At 45.0% G+C, this 14,855-nt stretch overlaps 1 protein-coding gene across 2 annotated transcripts in view; it reads right to left on the bottom strand.

Annotated features, from left to right (window-relative positions):
- Positions 1-14,603, bottom strand: part of Naa25 (N-alpha-acetyltransferase 25, NatB auxiliary subunit) — a 54,860-nt gene extending 40,257 nt beyond the window's left edge. Inside the window, exons 1-3 of one of the 2 annotated variants that reach the window (XM_041648375.1) lie at positions 14,516-14,603; positions 4,824-4,909; positions 2,557-2,695 (exon numbers count right to left, since the gene is read on the bottom strand). In XM_041648375.1, coding sequence (XP_041504309.1) covers positions 2,557-2,695; positions 4,824-4,909; positions 14,516-14,573 — 283 coding nt within the window. In that variant the 5' untranslated portion in view covers positions 14,574-14,603. Of the gene's footprint in view, positions 1-2,556; positions 2,696-4,823; positions 4,910-14,515 lie in introns of those variants that run through there. The other variant, XM_041648377.1, reaches the window with a different exon arrangement.
- Between the last annotated feature and the right edge of the window lie 252 nt (positions 14,604-14,855).

Genomic DNA, 14,855 nt, shown 5'->3' on the forward strand with positions numbered 1-14,855 from the left:
TTGCTTCCATAAGATAAAATCCTAATGCTCTTTTCTGTTTGGTTAAAGCAGGTGTTCTCAGTCTTTCTAATGCTGAGACCCTTTAATACAGTTTCTCATGCTGTGGTGACTCCCCCCAACCATATTATTTTTGTTGCTACTTCATAACTGTAGTTGTCACTGTTATGAAATATAATACAAATATCTAATATGCAGGATATCTGGCTTGACCTCTGTAAAAGGGTCCTTTGACCCCCAAAAGGTCTTGACCCACAGGTTGAAAGGGTTAAATGGTTCCTCCTTGCACTAAGGACATGGAGGGAGGTATTGTTCCCATCTTCTGCTTAAGTATTGTTGAGAGTATTTTTTGCTGTTTTTTTTTTTCAAGACAGGGTTTCTCTGTTTAACAGACCTGGCTGTCCTGAAACTCTGTAGACCAGGCTGGCCAGATCCTGCCTCTGCCTCCCAAGTGCTGGGACTAACGGTGTGTGCCATCACATCTAGCTTTAAGTGTTGTTTTGATGAAGCATGGATTAGGTCATATCTCTTCATGGTATCTGTGCCATGAACTCAATCTGTCTCCTTTCAACTCTCTCTTTTAGCCCTCCACTGTGTAGTGACATTAACTGTAGTTCTTCAGGGTACCCTATGTCATATCCTGGCCTAATATGCTGTTCCCACTGCATAGCTTCTTCTGTTCCCTTTTCTACTCAGTAAACCCCATGCACGTACCATTTCCAGCAAGAACACAATCCCAATCCTCTCTGCAGGCCCCACCCTGAAGAGTCTGCCTCTCCTTCCCAATTTGATCGCTGTCTCTTCTCTGTGTTAAACTCTGACTAAAAGAGAAGATCTCTAGTATAGCATTAACTGATACCCAATGCAGCTAGGTATGGCAGCGCATGCCTATGATCCCAATTTTTGGAAGGTTGAAGTTGGAAGACAGCAAGTTAAAGGTCTTGTCTATAGACTAAGTTCAAGGCCACTCTGGCATAGTTAGTAAAAGTCAGCTCAAAATAAAAAATATATTAAGGAGTGTAGCTTAGGGGCTGAGTACTTGCCTAGCAATGTGTAAGGTCCTGTATTTGATCTCCAGTATCACAGAAATAGTCAATATTATCTTTCTTCATCATCAAGCAAAACAAACTCTCTCTGATACAACAATTCTATTCCTAGCTGCGGTGGCATCATGGAATGAATAATCCCTGGCAATGAACATGGATTCACCAGAGCCACATGGGTATCAGTCCAGAAGTGCATTACACAGAAGCACATAGCACAGACCCAGCAACATGAAACCCAAGATAAACTAAAGGGGCATTGTCACACTGAAACAACAAGACAGAGAACTAAAGCCAGCAGAGGGCCTCAGATGTGATTCCTTGGCAGAGGGATTGTCCAGCTCAGCAAAGAAGGGAAGAGACAGAAGGGATAGGGCAGCAAACAAGTCAATCAAAGTAATTCAGGAGAGGAAATACTCCCAAAGGAAACTGAGACTCAGTTGGAATATGGGAGGCTTTCCCAGCATCAACACTGTTCTAATCCATTCTGCCTTTCCCTTACTGCTTAATGTGAGAGCGTGGGCACAATAGACGTGAGGGCAAGGAGAGCATGGCACAACAGACATGTGGGCAAGGAGACTGTGGACAGAGCAGACATGGTGGCTCAAGGACAACTCTTAGAAGTTTCTTCCTCCTTCCATTGTGGGCTCAGTGGACTAAAGTCAGGTGTCAGTCTGCATGGCAGTCTTTTACCTCTGAGCCATCTTACCAGCCCAACAAGGTTCTACTTCTTAATTATAGGGTAGCTTCATGACTCACCAAATTTACTAGCACATTGCATAAAACAATGTATTTTGCCGGGCGATGGTGGCGCACGCCTTTAATCCCAGCACTCGGGAGGCAGAGGCAGGTGGATCTCTGTGAGTTCGAGACCAGCCTGGTTTACAAGAGTTAGTTCCAGGATATGCTCCAAAACCACAGAGAAACCCTGTCTCGAAAAACAAAAACAAAAAATATGTATGTGTGTGTATATGTGTGTGTGTGTGTGTATATATATTTTATAATAAAATATTTATGAAATTCAAATGAGGGCTGGAGAGATGGCTCAGAGGTTAAGAGCACTAAATGATCTTCCAGAGGGACTGAGTTCAATTCCCAGGAACCACATGGTGGCTCACAACTATCTACAATAAGATCAGGTGCCCTTTTCTGGCCTACAGTCATTAAATGAAGACAGAACACTATATACATAATAAATAAGTTATAAAAAGAAAAAGAAAGAAATTCAAATGAGGCTGGGGTTTGGAAGTATACAACATTAATCCCAGCTAGAGGGAGCCAGAGATAGGCGGATCTCTATGAGTTCCAGGCCAGCCAGAGCTACATAGCAAGATCCTGCCTCAAAAAAATAGAAAAGAAAAAAGAAAGAAAGGAACTCATTTTGACTCTCATTTCGAGTTAAGCTAATGCATTTAACTATCCTGGTGAAGCTCTCCAAAGGCCACGACCAATACATTCATCTCTCTACTGTCATCCACACAGGTGTGGGGGGGGAGAGACAAGGAAAGTCACATACGACGGTGCATCTCCCGGTAGAGGATCGTCAGGGCCTGCAGAGAGTTGTCATCTGTGGGTTCAAGGGCAGCCACCTCCTGTGCCAAGGTGAAGGCTTCTTCCTGTTTTCCAGTTCTCTGTAAACCAATTGCCTTGAGAACCTGACAGCAAGAAAAGAAAAATCAGCTTCCACGGGAAAAGAAAAGCTAAGGCAGAATGGAGAGTTCCAAGTCTGTGCCTGGGCTACATAGTAAGATCCCATCTCCAGAAAAGCAAGGCGAGAGGTGAGGGCGGGACTGGTAAAGTTCTCCTTGGAAGCACTATAGCTGAGCCTGATACCCAAACGTTAGCACTTGCTCCTAATCCCAGTGCTAGGAATGCAGAGGCAAGTGATCTAAAGGCACAGTGGCCAGCCAGCCTAGCTTACTTGGCAAATCCCACATCAATGCAACTCTGTCTCAAAATCAATAAATAGGTGGGGGATGAAGAGTTGGATCAGTGGTTAAGAGCACTTGCTGGTCAATAATGAAGACTAAACTAATGATCCCAGCATTCATGTCAGGCAGCTTTACACACCTGTAACTCCAGTTTTAGGTGACCTATTCAAGTCTCCACAGGCATGGAGAAGGGGGTGTATATACAGACAATTAAATAATAAAACCTTTTTTTTTCTTTTTTTGAGTGAGAGAGAGAGAGAGAGAGAGACAGAGAGACAGAGAGACAGAGAGACAGACAGACAAGATTTCTCTGTGTAGCCCTGACTGTCCGGAAACTTGCTTTGCAGACCAGGCTGTTCTTGCGAACTCACAAAGACCCTCCTGCCTCTGCCTCACGAGTGCTGGAATTAAAGAAATGGGCCACCATCATCGGTTCTAAAATCTTGAAAATGTCACCTTTACCTCCACATGCACTCACATGTGCACCAAATCCATGAATGGCCATATGCATACCCCAAGACAAGAAAGTGATAACCAAGAGCAAAGTGGCCATATGCATACCCCAAGACAAGAAAGTGAGTGGCCATATGCATACCCCAAGACAAGAAAGTGAGTGGCCATATGCATACCCCAAGACAAGAAAGTGAGAACCAAGAGCAAAGATAAAAGCAGAAGCTGCAATCAATGCTAAGCTGTGATCAACTACAACTCTTCTCACAAAATATAAATAAACAGCAACTCAAAATTCCTTCTTAGCCTAGCCACAATACAAGTACCTAATACTGTTTTCCGTTTGTTTGTTCGTTTTGTGTTTTTTCTCTGTAGCTTTGGGACCTGTTCCCAAACCAGCTGGACTTGAACTCAGAGAGATCCGTGTGCCTCTGCTTCTCTAGTGCAGAGGATTAAAGGCATACACCAACACCACCTGGCTCTAATATTGTTTTAAAAGATTATGAAAATAACCCAGGTGTGGTAACACATGCCTATAATCCCAGAAGGCTGAGGTAGGCAGATCTCTTTCAGTTTGAGGCCAACCTGTCTACACAGCTAGTTCCAGCGCAGTCAGAGATACACCACAGACAAGCCCTGTCTCAGACAAAAATGACTGTGAAAATAAAGTTAAGTAGTATCCCAAAATATACAGTTAAGCTTCAATTAAGAACTATCAATGCACTATAAAGTGCTCAGGACAGTAATACATGGGGAGGAAAGAGAGCTGACAAGCAAGCAAGCTGGGGAGCCGGCTTGTTGGGTAGAGGCTCCTCCAAACAAGTCTGGTGACCTGACTTCAGTCCCTGGAACTGACATGATAGGCGGAGAGAATCAACACCCAAAAGTTGTTTCTCCTCTGACTTCTACATGCTCTGCACTGTGGAATCTGTACAGCCACAGGGAAGAAAGGGAGGAAGGGAGTGAGGGAGGGGAAAAGGAGGGAAAAAGAAATGGGCCTGGGAGGGCAAAACGAGAGAATCTGAACTTCAAAGTCATCCTCAGTTACATTAAGACCATGTCTCAAAAATACAATATAATATAGAAAAAGTACAAAATGAAAATGAGAAAGAATTATAAATACAACTCACAACCCAGCATGATGGTGCAGGCCTTTCATCCCAATATTTGGGAAGCAGAAGCAGGTGGATCTCTCTGAATCTGAAGTCAGTTGGTCTACATACCAAGTTTCAGGACAGCCTAGGCTACAGAGAGACGCTGCCTCAAAAAATACAAGAGCTAGTTCGGGGACAGGCACCAAAGCTACAGAGAAACCCTGTCTCGAAAAACAAAACAAAACAAAACAAAACAAAACATATATATATATATCCCACAAATATAAGTAAAGGACAAATGCAATTACCTTCGCACAGTGAAGATCTTTGTGTTTCTTCAACAGTTTATCAGCTTGCTGAATTGCCATTTTATTATTCCCATTATCAAGATAATCTATTAAAAAAAATAAGAGGTATCATAATATTTCACCAGCAAACATGAGAAATACAGTTGCCTTTGAGACTTTAGAAATATCCTGATTTTTTATTTAAAACATCATGGGCCAGGCAGGTGGTGTCTGTTTGCACATGTGGCAGAAGCTCAGACTAGCTTCAAACTCACTAAGTAATCTAGGCTGGCCTTCAACTCATTGGGATCTTTTTGCCTCAGACTCCTAAGTACTGAGATTACAGTGCAACACCCCACCTCCACCCTTTTACACCAGTCCCCAGTTTAGGATTGTGAATTGAGTAGTTGAAGCCAGCCTGGGCTACATGCATAGCAAGGCCACCGTTTTGTTGTTGTTTGGTTTTTTTAAAATAGACTTTCTCTTAGACTAGTCATCTTTTTTAATCATTTATTTTATGTGCACTGGTGTTTGGCTTGTATGTGTGTCTGTGTGAGGATGTTAAATCCCCTGGAACTTGAGTTACAGGCAGTTGTGAGCTGCCATTGTGAGTGCTGGAAATTGAACCCGGGTCCTCCGGAAGAACAGCCAGTGCTCTTAACTGCTGAGTCATCTTCCCCAGCCCCTATTTTTGTTTTTTAGATTAGTCATCTTTGGTGAGCTCAAACTGTTAGGGTGATTATTTGATAAATAATCAAAGCTGGGGTCAGGACTAAGGGCATTTCCCTATTGGCTCTGGAAGGTGACAAGGCTCTGACAAGGGGCTCCACCAGGGCTGGGAACATGGTAAGACCATATCTAAACCACAGAACTGCAGCCCACGCCAATGTGGACACTTTTTTTAAAGATTTATTTACTTTGTATGAATGCTTTGCTAGAATGCAGATACATGCACGATGTGTGTGTACTTGTTGGAGCCCCTGGAATTAGGATTCCAGATGGTTGTGAGCCATTATGTGGGTTCTGGGAGTTGAACTCAGGTCCTCTGTAAGAAAAACAAGTGCTCTTAACCATCGAACCATCTCTCCAGTTCCTTGACGGTTTCTTCCTGGTAACCAATAGCTACAACACTAGAAATCTGCATCAGAAAGCCATGGGCAACCCCATGGAAAAGCCTGAATATATGGAGTCTAGGGTTATTAGTGACCGCTCTAGAACTTCCACTAAGAAGCTTCACAGGACATAAGCAGGATGAGGATAAGGAAAACTTCACCTTCAGGCTCTGTTCATGTAAGAAAGAAAATCCAAAACAAGAAAAAAGCTGAGGAAAAACTCCCTTTATCCAAGATCCCTTGCAAGTGGGGTTGGAATAATGCCTGCTCAGCACAGGACCAGCATTGTTCCCGCACCAACATGGCAACTCAGTTACCTTTAACTGCCACTCCAGAGCATTCAATAGCCCCTTCTGGCCACTTTGGGCACTACACACATGGGGTATAAACCCACACAAACACGTACATACACATAAATATACTTTTTAAAAAAATACAAAACTTGGAAGGAAGGAGCCACCTTGATGAAGTCTGTCTGTGGGATGAGGCTAAGGGACTCTCCCGCCTCTAGCCACAACTTAGTAGGGCTACAAAGCCAACAAGGTCTGCCCTGAAGAACATAATGAGCAAAAGAAAATCAAGTCTGATACCGACAGTGGTGGTATACACCTTTAATCATAGCACTCAGGAGGCAGAGGCAGGAAGACCTGAGAGTTTGAGGCCAGCCTGGTCTACAGAGTGAGTCCTAGGACAGCCAGGGCTACACAGTGAAACCTTAGAGGGGTAGGGGTGAGGCTGGCTTTCAACTTACATTACTGAGTCTCTAAATCACATAGCTCTTGAACAAACAGGTCAGTAAATATGATATCCAAAGTTAGTAAATCTTTTAAAAACTAATTCAGGATCTTCAGCTTCCGGCCTGAGCTCACTCTCTTTTCCATCTTCCTCTCGGAGAGGCAGCTTCGCTTCTGCCTCTCTCCCCACTTCTCTGTTTCCCCCCTTCTCTGCCTCTTTCTCCTCTTCTCTCTCTCTCCCTCTCTCTCTGTCCCCCCCCTTCACCCTTCCTCCTCCATAATGCCCTGAATAAACATTCAACCTCAAAAAAAAAAAAAAACTAATTCAAAGGCAATTAATTGTAGTTTGGCTGGGGACTGGGGCTACCCCGTAGTAAAAGGAGTCTGACAAAAGAGCCTGCAGGAAACCAGACAGAGGCAGAAACAGCACTGGCTACAGTGCAGCTTCACAGGGTATGTACGGTAAAGCACCAGCTCAAAGGACAAGCATTCTTTTTTTTTAATATATTTATTTATTATGTATACAATATCCTGTCTGTGTGTATGCCCGCAGGCCAGAAGAGGGCACCAGACCTCATTACAGATGGTTGTGAGCCACCATGTGGTTGCTGGGAATTGAACTCAGGACCTTTGGAAGAGCAGGCAATGCTCTTAAGCTCTGAGCCATCTCTCCAGCCCAGGGCAGGCATTCTTTTGGGTGTATCGTCCTCACAGACAGAACTAGAGAATCCCACAGCAAGATCCCAGAGGACTAGAACCCACGAGTCAGCTTTTCTGCAGCCAGCTTGATCGCACCTTGCCTTCTCTCACCTTCTTGTTATCTTTACTAGTATCTATTTTTGTTTCTTCTTTTTAATTTCTTTTCCTTTTTTGTTTTTTTTAATATTTATTTATTATGTATACAATATTCTGTGTGTATACCTGAAGGCCAGAAGAGGGTGCCAGACCTCTCCACAGATGGTTGTGAGCCACCATGTGGTTGCTGGGAATTGAACTCAGGACCTTTGGAAGAGCAGGCAATGCTCTTAACCACTGAGCCATCTCTCCAGCCCTCTTTCCCTTTTTTTAAAGATTTTTTTAAAATTTATTATGTATACAGCATTCTGCCTATATATATGCCTGCACGCCAAAAGAGGGCACCACATCTCATTATAGATGGTTGTGAGCCACCATGTGGTTACTGGGAACTGAACTCAAGACCTCTGGAAGAGTAACCAGTGCTCTTAACCCCTGATTCATCTTTCCAGCCCCTTTTTGTTTCTTTTAAAGAAGGGGAGTGCATTTTATTTTCATTGTTTTCTCCCAGCAAGAGATACAAGTTTCCATTACTAATAAGAATATATATTATAATTATTGGGGTAGGGTGACATATTCTTTTTTTAGGATCTCATGTATCTTGGCCAGAACTATATAGCCAATAATGACCTCCAACTTTTTTTTCTGGTTTGTTTATCTTTTGCTTTTTCTTTTCTTTTAGAGACACGGTCTCCATGTAGCCTTGGCTAGGTGAAATTTGCTATGTACACCAAGCTGGCCTTGAACTCAGAGGTCCACCTACTTCTCCCCACCTAACACTGGGATTAAAGGAAGGAAAAAAACGTTACATTTGTGTATTTATCTATGTATGTGTGGAGGACACATGTGCCACAGTGAGTTCAAAGCCAGTCTGGTCTACACAGTACATTCCAGGCCAGCCAGGGCCACACAGTGAGACCTTGTCTACAAGAGAGAAAGAAACTGGCTGCCTGGGCTGGAGATGGCTCAGTGGTTAAGAGCATTGCCTGTTCTTCCAAAGGTCCTGAGTTCAATTCCCGGCAACCACATAGTGGCTCACAGCCATCTGTAATGAAGTTTGGTGCCCTCTACAAACATACACACAGACAGAATATTGTATATATAATAAATAAATCAATTAAAAAAAAAAGAAAGAAACTGCCTGCCTGACATGGTGGTGCATGTCTGCCATCCCAGCAATCAGGAAGATGAACCAAGAGGATCAGGAGTTTGAGGCCAGCCTGGGCTATATAACAAGATTGCCTCAACAGTTCAAAAGTGTATCTATCTCCACATTGCCCTGTTCACCATTTGCCCCCTTTTAAACCATTCCCAATGCCTTGTCTACTTTGATGGACTATATCCACTCACATTGAGTCTAAGAGCCTTTCCATCTTTCAAAAGGGAGCAGAGGGGCTGGGGAAATACTCAGTGCATAAGAGCACTGGCTGCTCACCCACATGGCAGCTCACAGACAGCTGGAATCTGACCCCCTTTCTCGCTTCCAGTCACCAGGTATGCAAGAGAAACACAGACATACACACAGGCAAAACATCCAACACATTCAATAATAACTAAAATAATAACACATTTAAAAATCTAACCCTATTTGCCACCCAATATTCACAAGCCTAATGATGAAACAGTGCTTCCTGTTTCCTTTTAAACTAGAGCTCAGCCACCTACAACCCCAGCATCCAGGGAGGTAGAGACAGGAATGTCAGCAGTTGAAGGTCTTCCCTAGTAACAAAGCTAGTCTGTGGGTAACCTGGGCTACATAAAATTCAGTCTCAAAAAAAAAAAAAAAAACAAATGAAAGGGGCCAGAGAGATGGCTGCTCTTCCAGAATTCTTGAGTTCAATTCCTAGCAACCACATAGTGGCTCACAACCATCTGTTATGAGATCTGGTGCCCTCTCCTTGACTGTAGGCATACAAGCAGACAGAATACTGTATACATAATAAATCTTTAAAAAAATAATAAATGAGGGCTGGAGAGATGGCTCGCGGTTAAGAGCATTGCCTGCTCTTCAAAAGGTCCTGAGTTCAATTCCCAGCAACCACATGGTGGCTCACAACCATCTGTAATGAGGCCTGCAGGAAGAATACTGTATACATAATAAACAAATAAATATTTAAAAAAAATAAAAATAAATGAAAAAGGCAAACCTCTCAAAGAAAAACCAAAACAAGCTTCCTAGCATCCTTGTCCTCTGCCGCCTGGGCCCGCTTCCACTCTACCCACTCTAACTCCCACCATAGAAGTCTTCTGCTTGTGTCCTCAGCAGACCATACTCAAGGGGTGTTCACCACTATTTCCCTCATTCCACATTCAAAGTACAACATTACATCCACAAGGCGGATTCGAGACCTGCTCTTAACAGCCCAGATGCCCACACTTCAACACTTCATGATCAGCCCTCAGCACAAACACAGCTATTAAATGTCTGAGCTGTCAATAGAGCTCAGTGGACCCCAACACCTCCATAAGACTGCATGTGGTGGGCTGGGCAGTGGTGGTACACGCCTTTAATCCCAGCACTCGGGAGGCAGAGGCAGGTGAATCCCTGTGAGTTTGAGGCCTGGTCTACAAAAGCTAGTTCCAGGACAGCTAGGACTGTTACACAGGGAGACCCTGTCTCGAAAAACAAGAAAAAAAAAAAAAAAAAAAGACTGCATGTGGTGACAGAGCCTGTGATCCCAGCACACAGTTGAGGCAAAAGGATCTGAAGTTCAGGGTTATCCTTAGCTATACAGTCAAGTTCTAGTGTCACCCTGAGCTTTGTGAGACCCTCCATCAAAAAAAAAATAACCATGTGTGCGTATGTACACACAAATTATCGTAGTAATACACATTACACAATATGATAAAAATCACTTACAAGGGTAGGTCTCTCATGACCATGATACTCCATTATACTCTATCCCACACAGAAATTTTTGAAGTGTTTTCTTTTTCCCCCTGCCCCAGTACTGGGGGCTGAACCTATGGCCTATACACACTAGTCAGACACTATCACTGAGCTACATCCCCATCTAAACACAGCTTTTAAGTAATTGTGTTTTCACTACAGAAGAAAGGATCTTATACCAAGTGAAATTTCTACAGAAAGTCAAAACAGGGGCTGAAAAGATAGCTCAGGGGGTAGTGTTCATCATGCAAAATGAGGACTAGGTTTGATCCCCTGATCAAGTAAAAAGGACAGCTACAGTAGCATACATTTGTAATCCCAATGCTGAAGAGACAGAGACAGGACAGACCCTGGGGGTCTCAGTCAGCCTCAACTACCTAGCAAGTGCCAGGCCATAAAGAGACCCAGAGTCAAAAAGCAAGGCAGATGGTGCCTGAGGAATGACAGCCAGGGTTGACTTCTGGTTCCACATATATACACACTCACATGTACACCCACACATAAAATGACACCTTGTCACTTCTAAGACTCACACAGTTAATACTTTCCAACAAAATACTCAGAATAAATATTAACCTTGACTGAACACTTCACGTTTTAATGACTTGCCCTAAGATTTGACCAGACACCCAAGGAAAACTGCCCAACTCATAAAAGAAGTGACTGTCACTGGAGAGCCTGCTGGAATCATGGCACACCTGACTGTATAAGACTGGAGGTACAACAGATTTGAACAATGGATCATGTGTGTGCATATGTGTGTTCACAGGTTGCTGCTGTGCCTGAGGTTTTCTCCTAACACCATGAGGGCCCCAGGATGAACCTCGCTTGGTGCCTTTACCTGCTGAGCCATCTCACGGCCCCAGCATCAGAATAATGGCAGTAGTGAAAAGCACTGTGCTGCCCACCCACACCAGAGTGCCCACTGGTGAGAACTGCCCAGCAAGAGGTCATTTCAAGAAGGCAGGAGGATGCGGTGGTACTAGCCTTTAATCTGAACACTCATGTGACTGAGACAGGAGGGTCTCAAGTTTGAGGCCAGCATGAGCAATTTAGGGAGCTCTAGTCTGGACTACAGAAGCCTGTGTTTAACCCCGGCCCTACAACTCACTTCTTACAACCCTGAGCCTGCTAATCTGTCCAGCCTTCAGTTCCCTGCAGTGACCAGCTCTCAGTTAATGCAGTTACTGAACATCATGCCATGCCTGAGCTCCATGATGAACTTGGTCACGGGTTAGCTAGTACAGCCTGGATTTGAGGATTAGCAGTTGTTTAGGAGCATTAATGTGTCTGACAACAAAGTTCAGGAGCTCTACAGTCTGAAAGCTGCAGCAAGGCCTAGTCCTGCCACTTTATAGTAGCCCCTCAGAAGCCCTCCTCTACTCTCCCCACTAGCTGAAACAAAAGCTACGAAATTCAGACTTTAGGTCTCAGAATATGACCTGACACTTCTGGTTAATAAATACATCCTGATGTTTGGCAATGTGAAATGGTAGTTTCTTATTGAACAATTCAAAACACTATTCCTTGTAACTGAATGTAAGACCAACAGTATTCTCCTTGGTCTTCAAGAACAAATTTATGATTCTAATTATTCTTAAGTTGAGTCTTTTGTAAAAGTTCAGAAAAATGAGAAGTTTTACAGGTGGTGTCTGTGTAAGGATGTGATTCACAAACCATGAACCCTAAATTTAGGTTTTACTTTCTATTGCACAGAAGTAGAAGGGCAGCCGGGCCGTGGTGGCGCACGCCTTTAATCCCAGCACTCAGGAGGCAGAGGCAGGCTGATCTCTGTGAGTTCGAGGCCAACCTGGTCTACAAGAGCTAGTGCCAGGACAGGCTCCAAAACTACAGAGAAACCCTGTCTCGAAAAATTAAAAAAAAAAAAAAAAAAAAAAAAGAAGTAGAAGGGCAGCTACAAGCCAAAGGTTAGCCTGGTCTACATAGGGACTTCTCTGCCTTATGCAAAGGCAGGAGGATGTGTAGCAATGGGGAAATCTGAGTAGGCAAATCAAAGTGATGCAATTTCTTATACAGTGGTTAAGACAGTGTGCCTGAGCTGGGCCATGGTGGTCCATGCCTTTAATCCTAGCACTCAGAAGGCAAAAGAAGGCGCATCTCTGTGAGTTTGAAGCCAACTTAGTCTACAGAGTGAGTTCCAGAACATCCAGGGCTACACAGTGAAACCCAGTCTGGAAAACAAACAAACAAGCCAGTGTGCTTGGAGTTCAAACCCAAGTTCAAGAAGCATTAGCTTTAGATAAATTACATAAGCAATAAAACTTGTTTCTCCAGCTGTTTTTTTTTTGGGGGGGGGTCTGAAGAAATGCAAATGCGTAAGGTTAACTGAGACACCCCAGGTAAAAGCTCTAGGGCACTGACTGACTAAAGATCCTTCTTATAACAGACTGACTGTTCTGAACTTTATTATTATCATTATCCACCACAGAGGGCCAGTAGTACTAGGAACAGGTAATGAAGGTAAGCCATCACACAGCACAGCACCTAAAAGCCAGTGAGATGGCTCAGCGGCTGAGGGCACCTGCTGCCATTCCTGACAGCTGGCCAGAATTTAATTCCCAGAATCCACATGATAGGAGAGGACCAACTCCCTCTTGCAAGGTGTCCTCTGAACTCCAGAGGCGCACAGTACCAGTCCTGTGACCACACCCAAAAATATTTCAACAAGTATAATTTTTAAAATGTACCAAATATATATGCATATATAAAACTATGACCACTAGACATAAGGCCACATGCTTGTAATCCCAACAGATGGAAGGCGGTGGTACAGCTGAAAGTTTGAGTCCAGCCAGGAAACTTAGTGAAACCTCCTTGTCTTAAAAAAGAGCAGTCAAGCCGGGCGGTGGTGGCGCACGCCTGTAATCCCAGCACTCGGGAGGCAGAGGCAGGCGGATCTCTGTGAGTTCGAGACCAGCCTGGTCTACAAGAGCTAGTTCCAGGACAGGCTCCAAAACCACAGAGAAACCTTGTCTCGAAAAAAACAATAAATAAATAAATAAATAAATATAAAAACAACATATAAAAAAGCCAAAACGGCCGGGCGGTGGTGGCGCACGCCTTTAATCCCAGCACTTGGGAGGCAGAGGCAGGCGGATCTCTGTGAGTTCGAGACCAGCCTGGTCTACAGGAGCTAGTTCCAGGACAGGCTCCAAAACCACAGAGAAACCCTGTCTCGAAAAACAAAAAAAACAAAAAAAAACAAAAAAAAAGCCAAAACGCAGAGTCACACTGAAATGTGAGGTTTACTTTATTGAGAAACCACTGCCCTTGAATCTTCCTCAATCAGTACCTAAGACCGTACAATCATCGAGGAGGAAAAGGCAACGCAAAAAGGAAGCACTTCCAATAACAGACCAGCTCAATTATTGCAAAGTGTTCCTCTCCGACTCAATTCTGGGATTCTTTTATTCTACCAGGGAAGGAAGATGACATCAAGATTCATCTGAAAGTCTGTGGGTTTGGGACAGTGCCGTGAAGAGGGATCTACTAAGCACGCGGAAGGTAAGCTGCAGAGAAAAACCAGACACGGTGCAGAAAGGAAAATCCTTCCAGCAGTCCGGCCCGCACCTCCGACACCAGTTACAGCCATCTCTTCCCCGCTATTCTGGGGACCCCCTCCCCCCGCCTCCCACGTGCGCCCAGAGCAGCTGTTCCTGCACTGAGTAGCATCAGAATGGGGCTCGATCTGGGTGACCTTGCATCAGTCCCTTCCTTTCTTTGGGCCTCAGTTTCTCCAAGGGCACCAGACCTCATCAGTCTGACAAATCCCGGGCACTCATCCTCGTTAACAAAATCACTACCACTGGGGCATCCTCCCCTCAGGAAGGCGCTCCCACCTCATACCGGAGCCGGTTGTCACCTGCAAGAAAGACCACGGCCTCCCGGGGAGCGGCTGGAATAAAGCGGCCTAGTGGTCTCTCCGGAAGGGCGCATCCCGCGCGTCCTGACAGCTGCGTGCACCCGCCGGTGCCACCTCAGGGACGAGCTTCGCCAGCCGGCACCTACGCGAGGCCGAGGCTGCGGCCTAGCGTCCCGCGCGGCCCGCCCCCTCCCCTCCCCACGCCTCACGCGCCCCCGGCTGCCCTCTTGGGCCTTTGCTCCCGGCAGGGCAAGCCTCGGCTTGCCGCACTGGCCAGCAGGCCGGCTCCAGATACTCACCGTAAATGGGCCGGAGGCGCCGGTCGTTCGGATCCTGCACATGGCCCCGCGTCGCCATGATGACAAGCGCAGAACCGCAGTGCGCACGCGCTGGGCAAGCCCCCCGGGAAGGGACCGTTAAAGGGCCAGCGTCGATCTCGTCGGTGTATCGCGATAGTGAAGGGTCGCTGCAACGGAGTGCGCCTGCGCGGAAAGGGAAATTCGCCTCTCCTTTAATTGGAGCTGTGGTTAGATTTTTGCCGGTATAATAATCTGAACCCCAGGGGCGGTTGTTGCTGTTGGTGGCTTTTGTCCTTGAGAGGGAAAGACGTGGAAAGCGAAAAAGCGGTTTAATCCCATT

The sequence above is a fragment of the Microtus oregoni genome, unplaced genomic scaffold, assembly GCF_018167655.1.
Source record: "Microtus oregoni isolate MIOR12 unplaced genomic scaffold, Mior012 000003F_ref0000135, whole genome shotgun sequence".
Taxonomy (NCBI): Eukaryota; Metazoa; Chordata; class Mammalia; order Rodentia; family Cricetidae; genus Microtus; species Microtus oregoni.